Below are 21,185 nucleotides of genomic sequence, written 5' to 3'. Positions count from 1 at the left end.
ATTCACAATTTGAATAATTGCAGCCTGAATGTTTTGGACATCCTCACCGTCCCCGTCGATGGCGAACTTCTGAGCATTGTTGTTGACAGCTTTGACACGGTCAGCCTGGATGCCAATGTCGGCCTCTACCAGGGCATGTTTCTGCAGGAGATCCTCCACTCCGAGCAGATGCTTCCCATAGTCCTGGGATAGCAGTATCATCTGTATGGCAGAGACATAGAGGCATGACATTCAGGCATGTGTGGGAGCAACATACAGGCACCTTCAATTACACTGGTCTAAGTTCATCAGTTGCCAATATGAATTGTTTACTTTTTGTGCACTTCGAAACGCAATACGAGTATTTTTTCAAGGTGAGGAGAGGAAACTTCTTGAAACTTACATTTCATCTAACTTGTAATTTAGATGAAATGTCAAAATCAATTCCAAATCAACCACAACCATCAACTCCCTAGCGACTCCTGTAAACCTAAGAGGATTCGATAGGTGGAAGCATAATGCTGAGAATTCCACCCAGTCAATCAGAAAGGCAAGATGACGTAGTGTTTACAGTGCCAACCCAATCCTCTTGTATCTACAGGAGGGTCTAGGACGAGGTTCAGATGTGCCGATTTGGAGTTATTCTGCATTGGACTAACATAATCCAGTTAGTTTCACCATTGATACTGCTTAAAACGATCATTTAGAAGAGGGATTAATACAAGATTATTACATTCCGTTTGCAATTCTAACATGTGAAATGACTTGAAATGACCTATTTCCAATACATTTTAAATGTGTTCAGGTGTTGGTGGAAGCAGGGTAGATGAGGGTCAATGCATTTTGAACAATTCAATTTGTGTTACAATAATTATTAATTTTGTCTTTCCAACACGGTTTTAACACGTACATTTTCGGAAGGGTCCCCCTTCCTCTCTTACCTTCATCTCGTCCATCCAGTCCATGATGTAAAGCATCTCCTGGAAGACCCTTTGCAGACCCAGGTTCATCTCCAGGCGCTGGCGCCTCGCCTTCAGAAGCTCCAGCAGGTACTCCCACAGCCGGATCACGTTGTCCTTGCGCGCTGCGATGCGTTTGATGTCGTGGTACTTCTCTGCCTCCAGCTCCTTAGCGACAGACACCACGGCCTGCACACGCTCCTCGTATGCTGTAATATCCGTCTCGATGGCCTCATGCTTCTTGGTGGCCGCGTCCACCGCCGGCAGGTCGAAGCCAAAGTTGTCCTGCGAGATAGAAGTGATTGGAATGGAATAGAATAAAATACAATACTGTTAGAATATACTGTATGGTTGGCAACATACTGGCATACAAGGAAGACATACTCTCAATTTCTGTAATGTTATCATCTTTACAATTTGATAATGACATAAAATACTATGATCCTTTAAAGGGGCAATCTGCAGTTGCTACATCCATTTTTGGATTTATACATTGAGGATATATACCCATTGATTCTTGAAGAATATAACTTCTAAATGCCTCATGAGGGACCTCTCGAGTGGCGCAATGGTCTAAGGCACAGCATCGCTGTGCTAGCTGCATCACTACAAATCCGGGTTCGATACTGGGCTTTTTTGGAGAAAAAAAAATTGAAAGCGGGAAAAATCCATATATTAGCCGCGTCATTGTTTAAGCCGCGAGGCTCAAAGCGTGGGAAAAAAGTTGCGGCTTATAGTCCGGAATTTACGCTAATTATTATTTTTGTGTGTGCTCGCGCATGTGTGTGTCTATGGCTGTGCGACAAGCCATAGGATTTCGCTTAGCCAGTTGTCCCTCATGGCTACTTTGAGTGTTTGTGTGAGTATGTGTGTTCGTGTATTTGTGCGCAAGCATTTATTTTTACCTGTGAGACGAGGCGCTGGTTCTCACTCAGCCAGGTCTCCCTCATGGCAGCCTTGCGATCAAAGCGACGAGCCAGCTGCTCCAGTTTCTCCTGTCGAATCAGCTCCGTCCTCAGAGCCAGCTCCCGCTCATGCTCCGCCTTCTCCAGTCTCTCCCAGGTCTACCATAGACAAAGTTTAACACACAATATTAAGTCAGGTATATCATATGGTCCAGACAGACCAACATGAACGTCAGACATCATTTTTCTGTTCATTTCTAGGCTATTCTACATGTTGAATTGCCACAATTTGTACCTTACACATACGCACTATGCCAATGGTGGATTCAACTCTTTCATAATCTCACAGTTTTATGACCTGATGCAAAATGTATGAGTTCTGCTGAATTACTCCTATTGTAATAATTATACAATAGTAAAACCCCTACTTACTAATAATAATACTACCACACACCAAAGAGAGACTACCAAACACCCTGACACAGACAAACAGGAGAGAGAGAGAGAGAGTGAACAACCTGATGTTTCAAAACATTGATCGAGGAGTAGGGTAACTTTGTCCCTAGACCCTGATCTTGTGTCAGTTTAGCATTTTTGCCACTAATGGTAAAGGTTAGGATTGGGAGAAGGGAAACTGATCCTTCATCTGTACCTAGGGAAACTTCACCCTAAAGCGTTCTTCAGAGACTACAGACATCACCTTGTTAATGTCAGAGATGAGTTTGCCCTCCCTGGGCATGTAGACTTTCTGATTGTTGGCCCTCATCTTGCTCTGGATGGTAAACAGAAGCACCTCCAGGTTGCCCTTCTCAGTAAACCTGATCAATTAAAAGAGAAATGGTTTTGGGGGAGTGATATTTTGACAGCGTAGAAAAAATGAATGTCTAAACACAACGCATCACTTTAAGTTCTCAGGCTTGCACTTATTTCAAAGCGTTTTTAAATGCAACAGTCATGTCTTATTTCTGCATCGTTAAAAATACTAAACATGCATATATTATCGCTTCAATTCATGGACATAGCAGAACAAAACATTTTGAAGTAAATTCCACTACAAGCAGGAGAGAGGTGTGCACCCAGCATGTTAGGTATTGTGCCATTCATTTAACATTAGACTTGACATTTTTGTTTTAGGTAGTGACATGAATTTTTCATTTAAAATATTGGTTTAGAAGTTTGGAACAAAGAATTTGTGATGTTCAGGGAATGTCACAGGAATATTAACAAAAAAAAGGGATGAGGGAATGGCAAGATAACTGGGCAATGTTATACCTTGAGTAAATATTATATTTACAAATATTCTGAAGATGGTTTTAAAGCTGAAGATTGCCCATCTTGTCAGATCTCCATAAGTGCATAGGGGGTGCATTTGGGTATAGGGGTTGATTTGGGATTGGGTGCTAGCGGGGGGCACTCACTTAGGGGGTTTCTCGACCGTGCGATATGTGTTGAAGGCTTGAAGCTGCTGCTGCACCCCGTTTAAAGAGTTGGCAAACTTGCGATTGTTGAGGATGATGATGGTCTGCTCGATCCACTCCAGCAGGTCTGAGGCCAGAGACTCGTACTTCTCAATCATCTTCTCTGTCTCAATGGCATTGTCCAGTACCTAGCGGAACAAAGAGGACACATGTCAAGCTCTGGCCAAAAATGTCCAGACCTGGGTTCATATATAGTATTTGTTTTCTTTAAAACACTTAGAGTGTGTTTGCCAGATTGACACAATTTGCACTTTTGGTACTATTCATTACGCCTATGGTTTCATTACGCCAGAAGAGCTCAATCAAGTACATCTTGAAAGTTTTTATACTATTTGAATCCAAATCTGAAAAGCTCTGCCCCGAACAACTTGTTGACAACAACCCACCAAACAAACATGGAATTTGAGATAATAAACTGAGAATAAACACTGAGTCACCTTCCCAATACGTTTCCCCTCCACTTTCAGCGCCTTCATTTTGGAGAAGTAGTGGTAGTATGTCACTACGTATGTGATGACAGACTTCTCATCGGGGTGGTCCACACTGATATCTGTGAAGCAAAAATTACATTTCAGATTGGTTAATACAATTTGATTTGGATAATTACAAAAAATATTAAAAGAAGATCTCTTTTTGTATTTCATGATGTTGTATGACAGGGCAGTGGGAAGGTAAAGCAGGTGATATGCTGATAGAAAGTGGAAAGTGGCAGACAGGGCTCAAATCCCTATTGCCAGAGGATATATGTAGTCTGGAGTCTGCAGCACTATCACTAGACCAGACTCTGTCACCTACAGTATTTTATACATTCCAGTTAAGGATTATTACAATTTGATTTTGTTTATTTGGACAACAAAAACATAAGTCACAGTACACTGAGAAATCATGCGTGGCGTCAGATTGAACTATTTTCCATATGCACTCCTCTACTACATAGAAGAGCATAGTCCAGAACTCACCCTCTGGGTCTAGGAGCTTGGTAAGCCCAAGATGCTGCTCAGCCAGATTGAAGGCATTCTGAAGGTTGTGGTGGGCATTGGACTTTTTCAGTTTGTCAAAGTCAATCAGGTCTGGCCTATACATGAGACAAAGCATCATACCACAGCACCAGTCATACAGTATACCACCAAAGAATCACAAGATAAATACCCAGATGTAATTTACCTGTTGAAATGTTATGTTGTTATATTAAATAGTTATGTTCTGATATCTCAAAGATTCAACACAATTACACCAAATGATGTACAGTAATGCATCAATAAATCCAAAGACACCAAAAAGTAATTAGTTGAACATTACTCTATTGTAAATAAGAAAATAAATCGTCATAAATGAGGGGGGTTGGAGGTGGGATAAAAAAAATATATTGGGTCATTACATGTGACCACATAAAGTAAATAGCAGACAGTGACATAAATCACAAAGGATAATTGGTCTGAATTCCATGAGAAAAACTATCTGAATTATGTGACCCACAAGGGCATGAAGGATAGTTGATCAAACAGACTCTTGTTACCTGTGCTTATGGATGAGGGCATTGAAAGCCATGCCATCTCGCCAACTGGTGCTGAAATTGTGAATGTTCACGTTTGGATAGCTACAAAGAACAAAACAGAGAACAACAGATATGATGATTTGTTCAATGTTCAAATTCATTCCCTAAGCAATTTCTATATAATTCAAGATGTGGATCTGCTTCTGGAATTTCTTTACTGACTTGTTCTGAAAGTAAAAAGTCCAGTAACATCAAGTCACAATGGTGTTGCTGTCTAAATAAATGTATAATTATCTTAAGGAGGATTGTTTAAGTCAAGTGGTAGAACTGAGAGCTGTAATGTACAGTAGATGACCCAAATCTAAGTATTTAAAATCTCTAAGAAACGTGTCTGAATGCAAGGTGACAGCCAATCACTCACCCAGCAGTCTTCATCTGGCACCAGAGGAGCAGGGCGTCCTTGGCTGATCTCTTCTCCTTGTTGTCTCCATCAGTCTCAACACTGATGTCCTGGATCTGTCACACAGACAATGATACAACAGTACTGTGAAAAGTCTCAAATCAAAAATCTAATTGTATTTTTCACATGTGGCAAATATGCACTTTCCCAACAATGCAGAGTTAAAAAGTAAGAAAATGTGATTAAAAAAAAGTAACATAATAAAATAACAATATCACGGCTATATACAAGGCGTACTGGTACCGAGTCAATGTGCTGGGGGTACGAGGTAGTTGAGGAGATTGAGGTAATATGTAAATGTAGGTAGGGGTAAAAGTGACTAGGAGATCAGGGTAGATAATAAACAGAGTAGTGTCAGCGTGTGGGAAGAGTATGAAATGGCGTGAATGTCTGTGAGTGTATGTAGTGTTTGTATGTGTATGTTGAGAGTGTCAGTGTAGTATGTGTCAGTGTGTGGGTAGAGTCCAGTGAATGTGCATAGAGCCAGTGCAAGAGAGTCAGTGCAACAACAAAAAAAGTGGGTCAATGCAAATAGTCCGGGTAGCCATTTGATTAACTAATTAAATGTTTGATTAACAGTCTGATGGCTTGGGGGTAGAAGTTGTTCGGGAGCCTATGACTTGGGTGACTGGAGTCATTGACTTCCTCTGACACCGCCTGGTATAGAGGTCCTGGGCCTTACGCAATACCCGCTGTAGCGCCTTGCGGTCTGATGCCAAGCAGTTGCTCTCATACATAGCCTACATATCTTACTCATGTTATAACATAATCTTTATGTAAACAACTGACTGTGTAATATGTGTGCTGAGAAGTACAAGTTAGTATTAGATCACTGTGATAAAGGATGAGGCCCTACAGTAAATAAGCTACTGACGCTCAATTGGATTAAAATCAGCATACGGGCCAACTCTCCTCCTGGAGAGCAACTGGGTTTGTTGCCTACATAACAATAATAGCATACCTGATTCAGATAATCGTGGCCCTGCTTTACATAATGTGTCTCCAGGATAATAATAGAGAAACACTGTCTAAGTGAGCGTTCAAACCAGACAAATTGATGCATAAAATGTGCAGCAACTCAATGGTTTTCAATGGGAGCAGTGCTTTGGGGGAGGCCCTCCGGTTGTGTTGCGCTGTTCGTTATATATGTTGCAAAGACTTATCCATTAGCCAATTGAAAACCTAGAGCAGCATTTCTAGCAAATCATTTCTCCCCACCACACCGCTGCATCAGACATACGTTTCATGCGTTTTGGTTTGAAGACTCCTTTACCTGGAACCTGAGAATGATGGTCCAGATGAGGCCCAGGGTGAGGCGGTGGTTGCCATCAACGATGTCATGTGAGCCCATGTTTTCCAGGTGGACCCTCTGCTCCTTGAGGAACTGCAGGGCCTTGTCCACATTCTCCAGGCAGTGGATACGCATCCGTCCCCTGGTGGGCTTGGGCTGGGGAGAAAGGACAGAACACAGAACATGTCAGCCACAAGAGTTTCACTTTTTATTTTATTATTATTTTTTACATTTTAGTAATTTAGCAGACACTCTTATCCAGAGCAACTTACAATCAGTTGAGAGTGGCCATAGGTAAAAAAAATAAGTTGGTGACACTTTATTTCTTGTTATAAGCATGTAGAGTATGAGCCCTTATACTGTCTAATTACAAGGCTTCCCCCAAAATGTATAGGATCATACATGCCCATGACATCATAATGCATTATACCTGTTGGCCTAAAGTTAAAGAGATAGTTAAACCATATTACACAAAATTACACATTGGTTTCCAGTCTATGGATAAGGTATGACAGCCATCCATGCTTTGGTTTAGTTCCCTGTTACTGTTTCCACATGCTAATGTTTTAGCATTTGTGGCAGAAATCCCATTCAAGTCATGGTATCGATATTGGCATTTTTTGCACAGGTCCAAATCATCCAAAAGTATCTACAATTAATTGTGAGGATAATATCGGTCCCATGACTAGAATGGGATTTGTGCCACAAATGCTAAAACATTAGCATGTGTAAACAGTGCCAGAGAAACTAAACCAAAGCACAGATTGCTGTCATACACTTTTTTACATTTTACAGACACTCTTATCAAGAGCTTCATACTTTTTAAATACTTTTTTCCTACTAGATCCCTGTGGTAAAGAAACCCACAACCTTGGCACTGCAAGCACCATGCTCTACCAACCAGCTCTACCAACTGAGCTACACAGGACTTGTCCATACCTTTTCCATAGACTGCTTACAGGGTAAGGAAATTAATTTGTCATTTTGTAATTTGGGTGAACTATTCCTTTATGTTTTTAATTATATTATTCTCATGCCATTAGAAAGGGTGTTCATACTGATATGTAGTTCTGTTTATGTTTGTACACTACATGACCAAAAGTATGTGGACACCTGCTCGTCGAACATCTCATTTCAAAATCATCGGCATTAATATGGAGTTGGTCCAAACTTTGCTGCTATAACAGCCTCCACTCTTTTGGGAAGGCTTTCCACTAGATCTTGGAACATTGCTTCAGGGACTTGCTTCCATTCAGCCACAAGAGCATTAGTGAGGTCGGCACTGATGTTTGGCGATTAGGTCTGGCTCGCAGTCGGCTATTCAATTCATCCCAAAGATGTTCGATGGGGTTGAGGTCAGGCCTCTGTGCAGGCCAGTCAAGTTCTTCCACACCGATCTCAACAAACCATTTCTGTATGGACCTCGCATTGTGCACTATGACATTGTCATGCTGAATCAGGAAAGGACCTTCCCCAAACTGTTGCCACAAAGTTGGAAGCACAGAATTGTCTACAATGTCATTGTATGCTGTAGCGTTAAGATTTCCCTTCAGTGGAACTAAGGAGCCTGAAACATGAAAAACAGACCTGACCACTCCTCCACAAAACTTTACATTTGGCACAATGAATTGGGGCAGGTAGCGTTCTCTTGGCATCCGCCAAACTCAGATCGGGTTTCGGACTGCCAGATGGAGAAGTGTGATTCATCACTCCAGAGAAAGCGTTTCCACTGCTCCAGAGTCCAATGTCAGTGGGCTTTACACCACTCCAGCCGACGCTTGGCATTGCGCATGGTGATCTTAGGCTGCTCGGCCATGGAAACCCATTTAATAAAGCTTCCGACAAACAGTTCTTGTGCTGACATTGCTTTCAGAGGCAGTTTGGAACTCATTAGTGAGTGTTGCAATGGAGGGCAGACAATTTTTATGTGCTACGCGCGTCAGCACTCGCCAGTCCTGTTCTATGAGCTTCTGTGGCCTACCACTTCCCGGCTGAACCGTTGTTGCTCCTAGACGTTTGCACTTCACAATAACATCACTTACAGTTGACCGGGCAGCTCTAGCAGGGCAGAAATTTTACAAATTGACTTGTTGTAAACGCGGCATCCCATGACAGTGCCATGTTGAAAGTCACTGAGCTCTTCAATAAGGCCATTCTACTGCCAATGTTTGTCTATTGAGATTGCATGGCTGTGTGCTCGATTTTATACACCTGTCAGCAATGGGTGTGGCTGAATTAGCTGAATCCACTAATTTGAAGGGGTGTCCACATAAACTATACAGTATATACAAAAGTATCACACTTTTACAATTGACTGGTCATCTACATAAAATCAAAAGTACAATCATGTTTGCAAATTCAACCTGACAAAAAAACACGATTACATAAAAAAAGGAACAGATCCTTAATATGCCATTTAGCATTTTACTTCATTTTACTTTTGCCAATGTATGTTGAGCTACATTCTGCAACCCTCCCAGTCAATGATTAGCAGACCTGGTCAAATACATATGTCAAATACTTTCAAGCTGTGTTTGATTTCTTTTGAGCTGCACAATGGAACCAATGCAAAAGTCCCAAAAGTGCAAACTTAAAGCTAATTCAAGCTCACCTCAAATACATTCAAGTTTACATATATGATATATGTATTTGACAAAGGTCTTATAATTAGAAAGGTTTTATATATACAACATGCCACTTCTTCACTCTTAAAAGCAAAGGATGCAGGTGACTATTTCAGTCTGTTGAAAGTGAATGAGTAACCCGGCAATAAAGCAGCCTTCTGCCCTCTGATGTGCGTGGAGACTTTACACTGAGGTGTGGTTTTGGAGGAGCAGAAGAGGGAGGACTAGTCCTTTGTGCAGGCAGGGGGAAGTCAACCCCGTTCAATCAAAACCGCTATCTGGGTACAAAAAAAAAGAGCTGGAAGCAGGCACGTTTGAATTCAAGTACTCAGCAAAACTGAGTCAATAGTGTAAAACAAAAACATAACCGCATGATTAATTTAAAATGCAGTACTGTACATGCCTAGTTTTTCCACTGTGTTGAAAGAAGAAAATGTATCCCCGAAAACAGATGACTGGTTTGGATTGAAGAATGAAAAAATTGACTTACTGTTTCTTAACACCATTTGATTGACACCCAAGTGAGAGTGAAAGCAAAATCCCTATTCAACTCCTACTGCTGAGTCAGTCAGCACAATACACTGCTGACCTCTAAGACGTGTGTGTGTGTGTGTGTGTGTGTGTGTGTGTGTGTGTGTGTGTGTGTGTGTGTGTGTGTGTGTCTGTATCTCTAATGTGTGTACATGTACATATGAGTGTGTGTGTCTGCAGAGACACACTGGCAATGTGTGGCGGTGCAGCTCTTTGAGATGCAGATTTACACTCTGTAGGAGCTGGGAGTGCAGCGCCAGCCGAGTAGCAATGACATAAGCACTTTTCTACCAGACCATGACATCATGTACAGGAAGCCTCATTCCTACAGCCTATACAAGTTCACTTCACTTTATCATTGCTGAAAGATGATGTACAAAATGTTAGTAGACCATGGCTTGCATTTTATATGCAATGTATGTACGTACATACACAGTTGGGTATTCTACATTTTAGCAGATGTTCTTATCCAGAGCAACTAGGGATAAGTGCCGTGCTCAAGGGCCCATCAACAGATTTCTCATCTAATTGGCTCAGGGATTCCAACCAGTCACCTTTCGGTTACTAGCCCAGCGCTCTTAACCACTGGTAAGCATATTCTGTATGTATAGCATTTTGAATTATGTCATTTAAAAAAGTGCTAGCTATTGACAAAAATATATTCAGTGCTTATGAGCAGTGATGTACTGGTAAAAACATAAGGTGGGTAAACTCTGATAGCTGTAAATAAAGTAGCAGTACCTGTATTTTCAATGTATTTTTCCGCAGTAGGTGGGTAAACGCTCGCACAAAATAAAAAAGGTGTGTAAATGACTTTTAGGTGTATTTACCCTCCACTACACCACTACTTCTCAGTGCTTATTTGTACATGACTTGTGTACGATCTATTCACTAGTTTCCATATCATGATACCTGAAGACACACATAACAGGGTCAGAAGAACACTGGCATGGGGCCTATGGAAGTCGAATCATCCTCCTATGTGTTGCATAATATCCTGGTAACCTAATGTGGTACCAGATCTGGGTTCAAATAAAAACCTTGAGTTTTTGCTTGAGCCTGCCTGAAGTGCCAGATGGGCTGGGTTTGCACTTGTGGGACTATTCCATTGCTTACATTGCGCCAGGAAAGCTCAGTCAAGCGCAGCTTAAGTATATTGAACAATTCCAAATACTATTTGTTCCCATGCCTCTACCTGGCACATAGCTGTTACCTGCTGTGTCTAAACTCAAATCGAGTTACACATTGACCAGGAAAATTAAACCTGGCCCAAGGCGTGCCCAGAGGAATTCATTCATGTCAAGGAGACCTTTTTCTCAGGAGGAAATGCAAAAATAGGAGTTTGGGATTACAACAGCCAAGTACAGTAATACAATACAATACAATACAAAAGGGAAAGCCCTTCGAGTTTTGAACATCAACTGCTGATCGTAATTGCACACATGGATTACGCCAATAGCCACATAAATCCATCAAACTCAACTCTGGACCTCAAAGCCAGATCCACTGCATTTTTTCATTGTTCACCTCTAATCAGGGACTGATTTAGACCAGGGACACCAGGTGTGTGCAATTAATTATCAGGTAGAGCAGAAAACCAGGAGGCTCCGGACCTCATTGGGTAAGAGTTGAGTACCCCTGGCATAGAGTATCCTTGGTAGATTACATTATGGGATGTGCCTTGTTGGGTCTTTGCCAATAGAGTGAGATGTCTTATTGGGAGCCTTGTATGTGATAGCAAGCCTGGAAAGCGGAACCTTTCATGGTACGTGGCTCTGACTATGTGGACATCTTTTCTCTTCATCAGCAAAAAATAAATCAAAGGCAGCCTACCTGCTTAAACTCTCACCAACTACACTTTAGTAATAAATCAAATCAAACTTTATTTGTCACATGCGCCGAATACAACAAGTGTGGACCTTAGTGTAGACCGTGAAATGCTTACTTACAAGCCCTTAACCAACAGTGCAGTTCAAGAAGAGTTAAGAAAATATTTACCAAATAGTCACACAGTAAGAATAACAATAACGAGGCTATATACAGGGGGTACCGGTACCGAGTGAGTGCGTGCGTGGGGGTACAGGTTAGTTGAGGGAATTTGTACATGTATGTAGGGGTGAAGTGACTATGCATAGATAATAAACAACAAGTAGCAGCAGTGTAGAAAAGGGAGGGGGAGGGGCAAATGTAAATAGTCCAGTGGCAATTTTATTAATTGTTCAGCAGTCTTATGGCTTGGGGGTAGAAGCTGTTGAGGAGCCTTTTGGTCCTAGACTTGGCGCTCCGGTACCGCTTGCCATGCGGTAGCAGAGAAAACAGTCTATAACTTGGGTGACTGGAGTCTCTGACAATTTTATGGGATTTCCTCTGACACCGCCTATTATATAGGTCCTGGATGGCAGGAAGTTTGGCTCCAGTGATGTACTGGGCCGTACGCACTATCCTCTGTAGCGCCTTGCGGTCAGATGCCGAGCAGTTGCCACACCAGGCGGTGATGCAACCAGTCAGGATGCTCTCGATGGTGCAGCTGTAGAACCTTTTGAGGATCTGGGGACCCATGCCAAATCTTTACAGTCTCCTGAGGGGGAAAAGGTTTTGTCGTGGCCTCTTCACGACTGTCTTGGTATGTTTGGACCATGATAGTTTGTTGGTGATGTGGACACCAAAGAACTTGAAACTCTCGACCCGCTCCACTACAGCCCCGTCGATGTTAATGAGGGCCTGTTCGGCCCCCCTTTTCCTGTAGTCCACAATCAGCGCCTTTGTCTTGCTCACATTGAGGGAGAGGTTGTTGTCCTGGCACCACACTGCCAGTTCTCTGACCTCCTCCCTATAGGCCATCTCATCGTTGTCGGTGATCAGGCCTATCACTGTTGTGTCTTCAGAAAACTTAATGGTGTTCGAGTCGTGCTTGGCTACACAGTTGTGGGTGAAAAGGGAGTACAGGAGGGAACTAAGTACACACCCCTGAGGGCCCCAGTGTTAAGGATCAGCATGGCAGACGTGTTGTTGCCTACCCTTACCACCTGGGGGCGGCCCGTCAGGAAGTCCAGGATCCAGTTACAGAAGGAGGTGTTTAGTCCCAGAGTCCTTAGCTTAGTGATGAGCTTTGTGGGCACTATGGTGTTGAACGCTGAGCTGTAGTCAATGAACAGCATTCTCACATAGGTGTTCCTTTTGTCCAGGTGGGAAAGGGCAGTGTGGAGTATGATTGAGATTGAGATTGTGTCATCTGTGGATCTGTTGGGGCAGTATGCGAATTGGAGTGGGTCTAGGGTGTCCGGGAGGATGATGTTGATGTGAGCCATGACCAGCCTTTCAAAGCACTTCATGGCTGTCACTTAAATCAGTGTAGGTGAAGGGGCGGAGACAGGTTAAAGAAAGATTTTTAAGCCTTGAGACATGGATTTTGTATGTGTGCCATTCAGAGGGTGAACGGGAAAGAAAAAATATTTAAGTGCCTTTGAATGGTAGTAGGTGCCAAGTGCACCAGTTTGAGAGTGTCAAGAACTGCAACGCTGCTGGGTTTTTCACACTCAACAGTTTCCTGTGTGTATCAAGAATGGTCCACCACCCATAGGACATTCAGCCAACTTGACACAACTGTGGGAAGCATTGGAGTCAACATGGGCCAGTTTTCGTCACATTGTAGAGTCCCATGCTCTGATGAATTGAGGCTGTTCTGAGAGCAAATGCAACTCAATATCAGGAAGGTGTTCCTAATGTTTTGTACACTCAATGTACACTGTGGATGTTTAGTTATGGATTATTAAATAGGTCTTGAATGTTGGCTGTATGGTTCATATACTGTACATATACTGTATGATACAATATTAATAAAAAAATATATATCTAATGAAACCACACAAATCCTTAGGTTAAAAATATATCCATGTGAAGAAGTGTTCCCCTTTCCATCTAATTAGGTCATTTTTCTGGACAATAATTTTGCCCATTTATGCCAGTGACACCTTTTGTCTCAAGAGCATCCCCAGAGTAACATTCCGTGAAATAATTACATCAGTGTCACATGGATGAACATTTTTTCTCTCACATGCATGACCTTTTCTCAAGACACTCTTAAAAAGGGGACGGCCTTTCTTTTGAAAATTTCAGTGTAATGCATCCCTGGCATCAAACATTTTGGAGATGCCAGTGCCTCCGGAAAGTATTCAGACCCCTTGACTTTTTCCACATTTTGTTACGTTACAGCCTTATTCTAAAAATGATTACATTGTTATTTTCCCCTCATCAATCTACACACAATACCCCATAATGACAAAGCAAAAACAGGTTTTTAGAAATGTTTGCTGATTTATAAAAAATAAAAATTTGTTGAAGCACCTTTGGCAGCGATTACAGCATTGAGTCTTCTTGGTTATGACGCTTCAAGCTTGGCACACCTGTATTTGGGGAGTTTCTCCCATTCTTCTCTGTAGATCCTCTCAAGCTCTGTCAGGTTGGATGTGGAGTGTTGCTAAACAGCTATTTTCAGGTCTCTCCAGAGATGTATGATCGGGTTCAAGTCCTCGATCTGGCTGGGCCACTCAAGGACATTCAGAGACTTGTCTGAAGTGAAGTGAGGTGTGGCTTCCGTCTGGCCACTCTACCATAAAGGCCTGATTGGTGGAATGCTGCAGAGATGGTTGTCCTTCTAGAAGGTTCTCCCATCTCTACATAGGAACTCTAGAGCTCTGTCAGAGTGACTATCGGGTTCTTGGGGACCTCCCTGACCAAGCCCCCCCCTCCCCCCTCCATTGGTCAGTATAGGCAGAGTCTTTGTTACCCTCCCTCAGATCTGTGTCTAGACACAATCCTGTCTCAGAGCTCTAAGGACAACTTCTTCGATCTCATGGCTTGGTTTTTGCTCTGACATGCACTGTCAAATGTGGGACCTTATAGACAGGTTTGTGCCTTTCCAAATCATGTCCAATCAATTGAATTTACCACAGGTGGACTCCAATCAAGTTGTACAAACATCTCAAGGATGATCAATTGAAACAGGATGCACTTGAGCTCAATTTCGAGTCTCATAGCAAAGGGTCTGAATAATCATGTAAATAAGGTTTTTCAGTTTTTATTTTTTATAAATTTGCAAACATTTCTTAAAACCTGTTTGCACTTTGTCATTATGGGGTATTGTGTGTAGATTGCTAAGGATTATTTTGTATTTAATCCATTTTAGAATTAGGCTGTAACGTAACAACATGTGGAAAAAGTCAAGGGGCGGAATATTTTTCCAGAGGCACTGTACCATTCCTATGTATCAAGGGTCTTTCCACCAATTAGGTGCCTTTTGATTTCACCAAAGAGCACATGTTCAATTTCATAAAAAACACATTTCCCCATCTCAAGAGGTTAAATAAAAAAAATCTTTAGTAAGTTTTTATTTTATCTTTATTTAACTAGGCAAGTCACATAAGAACAAATTCTTATTTTCAATGACGGCCTAGGAACAGTGGGTTAACTGCCTTGTTCAGGGGCAGAACGACAGATTTTTACCTTGTCAGCTCAGGGATTTGACCTTGCAACCTTCCAGTTACAAGTCCAATGCTCTAACCACTAGGCTACGTGCCAAAAATGTAACCTCATTCAAATGAGTCTTCAGTTCACGTAACAGGGTTGACCTTAAAATGAGGGACAGATGTAAATAAATCAGTAATCAGTAACAAGAAATAAATAATCTTCAGAAATGACTTTGTCAAAGCAACAAACTAACTAAGGGTTTACAATGATGGTGAAATGTTGGGGTTAAGTGGGTTAAAATCTTCCTAGAAATACACAGGGTTGACGGAGTGACGTCAAAAAACGGATTTTTGGCACTTTAGCAAGTCTATATTTTGAATTCTCCATGTGGTCTATCGTGGTTCCCCCACGGGACGGTTGAGCTAATGTAGGCTAATGCGATTAGCATGAGGTTGTACATAACAAGAACATTTCCCAGGACATAGACATATCTGATGTTGGTAGAAAGCTTAAATTCTTGTTAATCTAACTGCACTCTCCAATTTATAGTCGCTATTACAGTAAAATAATACCATGCTATTGTTTGAGGAGAGTGTACAGTTATGAACTTGAAAAGTTATTAATAAACAAATTAGGCACATTTGAGCAGTCTTGATACAACATTCTGAACAGAAATGCAATGGTTCATTGGCTCAGTCTAAAACTTTGCACATACACTGCTGCCATCTAATGTCCAAAATCTAAATTGTGCCTGGGCTGGAATAATACATTATGGCCTTTCTCTTGCATTTCAAAGATGATGGTATAATTATTTTTTAAAGCATGTTTTTTAGTTTTTTTTCTTTGTATTATCTTTTACCAGATCTAATGTGTTATATTCACCTACATTAATTTCACATTTCCACAAACTTCAAAGTGTTTCCTTTCAAATGGTATCAAGAATATGCATATCCTTGCTTCAGGTCCTGAGCTACAGGCACTTAGATTTGGGTATGTCATTTTAGGCGAAAATTGGAAAAAAAGGGTCCGATCCTTAAGAGGTTTTAAAGGGCACTTCATTTAATATAACAGGCTTTTAAAATGCAATGTTGGTGCACAACTGCTAATTAAAATATCAAAAGGCACTCTTTTTGTGGAATGGCCCTCAAGCATCTCAGAGTAGAATGCTGATCTAGGATCAGGTCCTCCCTGACCATGTAATCTTATTCATTGTGATCTAAAAGGCTAAACTGATCCATACAGGCCCGGGTAGTATGGTACTCACCAGTCTCTCCCCAGACAGCACCTCCAGCAGTTTGATGAGCATGCGTCCATCACTCAGGTCCCGGTACAAGTCGGTGATGCGGCAGGACACCCGGGAGAGGTGAGAGTTCACCCATTTGGTGAAGGTCTTCTTCTGCACTGCTTCGCGCTCATCTGGAGAGAAAAGAAGACAGGGAATACAATTAAGATATAAGTAATAAAAATAAGCTCTGTCAAATTGATATGTCATTAAATGAATTGAAGATGAAACAACTGAATTCCTGATGACGGATAAGCAGAGTTATGGTCAAAAAAATATATATGCTAGTAGACGCGCTTATCCAGAGTGACTTATAGGAGCAGTTAGGGTTAAGTGCCTTGCTCAAGGGCACATCAACAGATTTCTTACCTAGTCAGCTCAGGGTTTTGAACCAGTGACCTTTTGGTTACTGGCCCAACACTTTTAACCGCTAGGCTACCTGCTGCCCTATGTTTGCCAAATTAGCAGTGTTGGGGAGTAGCGAAATACATGTAGTTCAACTAGTAATTAAACTACATTTTGCAGTAGCTTGGTGGTAGATTAACTCAATTAAAATCTTGGTAGTGCTTGCAGTAGTTAATAACTTTTTGACCATGTAGCAGTGCAGGTAACTACTGGGACTACACACTACTTTTTTGGCAAAAAGAGAAGAAAATATGGGTGAAATAGGCAAGATTTTATAAATGTATAAATTACTTTATTGCTGTCATCTGTTCTGGGTTCTCAGGACAGTGCGCATGAAAGTGAGGAGACAAGGGGAGAAAGCTACCGCAGACAAATGAGATACAACCATAGCTTCAAAATGTAAAAAAAAGTGGAAGCGGGAGCTGGGGCTATCCTGTTTATGTTCGGGGCCCTTGACAGGGCCAATGCCGCACCCTCTGGCTCAGAGTTCATATCCATGAACACAAGGCGGGTTTATTTATAATCCTCCCCAATTTTCCTGTTATTGCATTCCTTATCCCTGCAAAGACGTAAGCATCTGATTTGATTGTTCGTTTGCCACATGGCGAAATGAGATAGATGACCTCGCCACACGCAGGACTGGCTGCACCTTGCAATGTACTCTCCAACTCCAAGGCCCTCTTGACTTTTTTGTTATTAGTGATTTATTTGACACATTTGACCATCTTGCCGAAGAAAAACAATTGGAGAAGGTCGAACCTATTCCTCACATCCCCCCATCCCTGAAACACAAAACATGATATCAACATTTGAAATAAAAAGGTATCCTTTGATTAAAAAACACTATTGATTTGGAATCGATCGCTCAGTTAATACTGAACCCTGACCACAATTGTAGTGTGTATGACTAAACAAACTAGACTCAGAGCCAACTTCCTGCCTGCTGCCCTAACCCTCGGGGGTACAACCAGCTATCATCACAGGAGATTGCTGAGTAGAGAACGGCTCATAATAACGGCTGGAAAGGAGCGAATGGAATGGCATAAACACATGTGTTTGATGTATTTCATAACATTCCAGCTATTCTGCTCCAGGCATTACCACGAGCCCATCCTCCCCAATTCAGTTGCCACCAACCTCCAACGCATCAAACCCATTTCTGTGGCGATATTGCAACATGGTAAAATCACCACAAGCGTCACATAGTGGTACATGCTAGTGGGGATTTTTTTAAGGAGCCTCCTGTGAGACCGGAGGACAAGACAGAGCTGGACAGAACAATAGAGGCAGTGTTCTTCTCTTCCACCCCTGCCCTAGCTCAACTCCGGGGAGGGCTAGCTAGAGGAATGTTGCACTAGCATCTGGTCTTATCGTTAGGTAAACACATAGCTCCCGATCTATTAACACAGTTTGAAGAGTGAGTTTAAGATGTTTAAATACAAAAAAACGGTTGCCAATAAAGACAATTTGAGGTCGTTTCATTAAACAAGGCTGCATCATGCCGTTTGTCATTTGTCAAAGACCTTGGGCTGATTGGAAAATGATAGCAGTATCTTGAAGAGCCAAGTAGGGGGATATGGTTAAGAGAAATACATAATTTATTATCTGAAATGACACCCATTTTTTTCAATTGATTACACTGTCATCTCAATGCCATTTTTAGTAGATGATCGCTTTAGGACCTTCATGCAATAGAGCAGTTGTTCCCAAACGTTTTATAGTCCTGTACCCCTTCAAACATTCAACCTCCAGCTGCGTACCCCCTCTAGCACCAGGGTCAGCGCACTCTCAAATGTTATTTTTTGAAATCATTGTAAGCTTGCCGCACACACTATACGATACATGTATAAAACATTAGAATGAGTGTTTGTTTTTGTCACAACCCGGCTCATGGGAAGTGACAAAGAGCTCTTCTAGGACCAGGGAACAAATAATAATATAATAATAATCAATAATTTTGCTCTTTATTTAGCCATCTTACATATAAAACCTTATTTGTTCATCAAAATTGGTGAATAACTCACCACAGGTTAATGAGAATGGTGTGCTTGAAAGGATGCACATAACTGCAATGTTGGGTTGTATTGTATACTCTGAGCACAGCCCTATCCAGAAATCTGTTCACAGAACCGCTTGTTGCAATTTCGATGAGGCTCTCTTGTTCAGATGTCAGTAAGTGGACTGGAGGCAGGGCATGAAAGGGATAACGAATCCAGTTGTTTGTGTTGTCCGTTTCAGGAAAGTACCTGCGTAATTGAGCACCTGAGTAATTGAGCACATGAGTGTCCGTAAGCTTGAGTTCATTTGCGCACACAAAAATCATACAATGATGGAAAGACCTGTGTGTTGTCCTTGTTAATGCAGACAGAGAAAAGCTCCAACTTCTTAATCATAGCTTCAATTTTGTCCCGCACACTGAATTTTGTTGCGGAGAGTCCCTGTAATCCTAGATTCAGATCATTCAGGAGAGAAAAAACATCACCCAGATAGGCCAGTCGTGTGAGAAACTCATCATCATGCAAGCGGTCAGACAAGTGAAAATTATGGTCAGAAAAGAAAACTTTAAGCCCGTCTCTCAATTTAAAAAAAATTGTCAATACTTTGCCCCTCGATAACCAGCGCACTTCTGTATGTTGTAAAAGCGTTACATGGTCGCTGCCCATATCATTGCATAATGCAGAAAATACAAGAAATTTCAGGGGCCTTGCTTTAACAAAGTTAATCATTTTCACTGTAGTGTCCAAAACGTCTTTCAAGCTGTCAGACATTCCCTTGGCTGCAAGAGCCTCTCGGTGGATGCTGCAGTGTACCAAAGTGGCGTCACGTGTTACCACTCCACTATGTCTCCCTGTCATCCTTAATTGACCCTCCCATAAACGTAACGGATATATACCAGGAGCTGTGCCAGGCCTGCCACGCCTGTTGACTCATCTAGCTGTAACGCATAGAATCTACTGACTTGTAGTCATTGTTTCAAAACATCTCCTGCCATGTCACTGATGCGTTGTGAAACAGTGTTGTTTGATGAAGCATTTGTCTGTATAGTTTTTTTGTCCTTTTCCCCCAGCATTGTCCCAGCCATATCCGCGGCAGCAGGAAAAATTAAGTCCTCAACAATAGTATGGAGCTTGCCTGTCCTAGCCACTCGGTAGCTCACCATATAAGACGCTTCTAGCCCCTTCTTATTAATGGTATCTGTTGCTTTTATACACGTCTTACTACTCGAAAGTCGTCTTAATTCTCGCTCAAACTCCCATGGCTTATTTTTCAAATTGGCATGTTTCATTTCTAAATGTCTGCGCAAGAGTGAAGGTTTCCCGCGAGAGAGTAGCGGTTAATGTGATTGGATGTTAATTATTTGACTAGGCTACCTGTATTTGACATTGTGTTGTTATTTCACTAAACACTAGATGGTTTAATTTTATTTTTGGCAGTGAAACGAGGCTACTCAGGCGAGTAAAAAACATCACCCAAATGTATAGCCACGTTGGAAAATCTAAATGGACTGTGAATCACATTATTATTTGGCGTACCCCCGACGGCATTGCTCGTATCCCTGGGGGTATGCGCACCCCAGTTTGATAAAAATCAGTGCGTGCTGATCTAAAGCTCAATGTGATTCCATCACATCACAAAAAAATCATGCAAAAGGATTGCATTGGAAGGTACATTCATTGCACTTCGTTACATACAGTAGTACTACCCCTATTTGACCCTGTTCTAATCCAAATTTCATCTGTATGAGCTCATGGAATACACCTGGTTTCGAAATGCATCGGTCCTGTAACAGTTCCTGTGTCTTTCTGTGACTGCTAATTCACTCCTTTATTAAAGTATAGATATTATATGGGTCATTCCACAAAATGAGTGCCTTTTGCATCCTTTTGATATTTTAAGTAGAAGTTGTGCACAAATATTGAATTGTAAAAGTCTGTTATATTAATTGAAGTTCCCTTTAAAATGGACCACATGGAAAATTCAATACATCTGATTTTTTTATATGAATTAAGACTTGCTGTTAGTAATTCATTATATACACAAAAAAACCTGTCCCTCTTTTTAAGGTCAACTGAGGGAAATGGTTCTAATAATTTGCAAATAAATTCATAAAAAATCCTACAATGTGATTTTCTGGATTTTTTTTCTCATTTTGCCTGTCATAGTTGACGTGTACCTATGATGAAAATTACAGGCCTCTCTCATCTTTTTAACTGGGAGAACTTGCACAATTGGTGGCTGACTAAATACTTTTTTGCCCCACTGTATATTAATTCATTTCTTACTCTTGCACTGATTAATAGTGTCCTTTA

The 21,185-nt window shown here is 41.5% G+C and overlaps 1 protein-coding gene across 4 annotated transcripts in view; it reads right to left on the bottom strand.

Moving 5' to 3' along the window:
* The window catches only part of LOC115208463 (spectrin beta chain, non-erythrocytic 1), a 97,914-nt gene that overhangs the window by 38,008 nt on the left and 38,721 nt on the right, over window positions 1-21,185 (bottom strand). For all 4 annotated transcript variants that reach the window (XM_029776532.1, XM_029776533.1, XM_029776531.1 and 1 more), the window contains 11 exons: window positions 16,453-16,604; window positions 6,550-6,723; window positions 5,238-5,332; window positions 4,838-4,918; window positions 4,281-4,396; window positions 3,759-3,871; window positions 3,262-3,449; window positions 2,544-2,661; window positions 1,844-2,002; window positions 921-1,223; window positions 48-201 (listed from right to left, as the gene is read on the bottom strand). In XM_029776532.1, the coding sequence (XP_029632392.1) occupies window positions 48-201; window positions 921-1,223; window positions 1,844-2,002; window positions 2,544-2,661; window positions 3,262-3,449; window positions 3,759-3,871; window positions 4,281-4,396; window positions 4,838-4,918; window positions 5,238-5,332; window positions 6,550-6,723; window positions 16,453-16,604 (1,653 nt within the window). The remainder of the gene's footprint in view (window positions 1-47; window positions 202-920; window positions 1,224-1,843; window positions 2,003-2,543; window positions 2,662-3,261; window positions 3,450-3,758; window positions 3,872-4,280; window positions 4,397-4,837; window positions 4,919-5,237; window positions 5,333-6,549; window positions 6,724-16,452; window positions 16,605-21,185) is intronic.

The sequence above is a fragment of the Salmo trutta genome, chromosome 14 (assembly GCF_901001165.1).
Source record: "Salmo trutta chromosome 14, fSalTru1.1, whole genome shotgun sequence".
In the NCBI taxonomy this organism is placed as follows: Eukaryota; Metazoa; Chordata; class Actinopteri; order Salmoniformes; family Salmonidae; genus Salmo; species Salmo trutta.
Note: the sequence above shows the minus strand (reverse complement) of the source record. Positions and strands in the feature narration are given on the sequence as shown.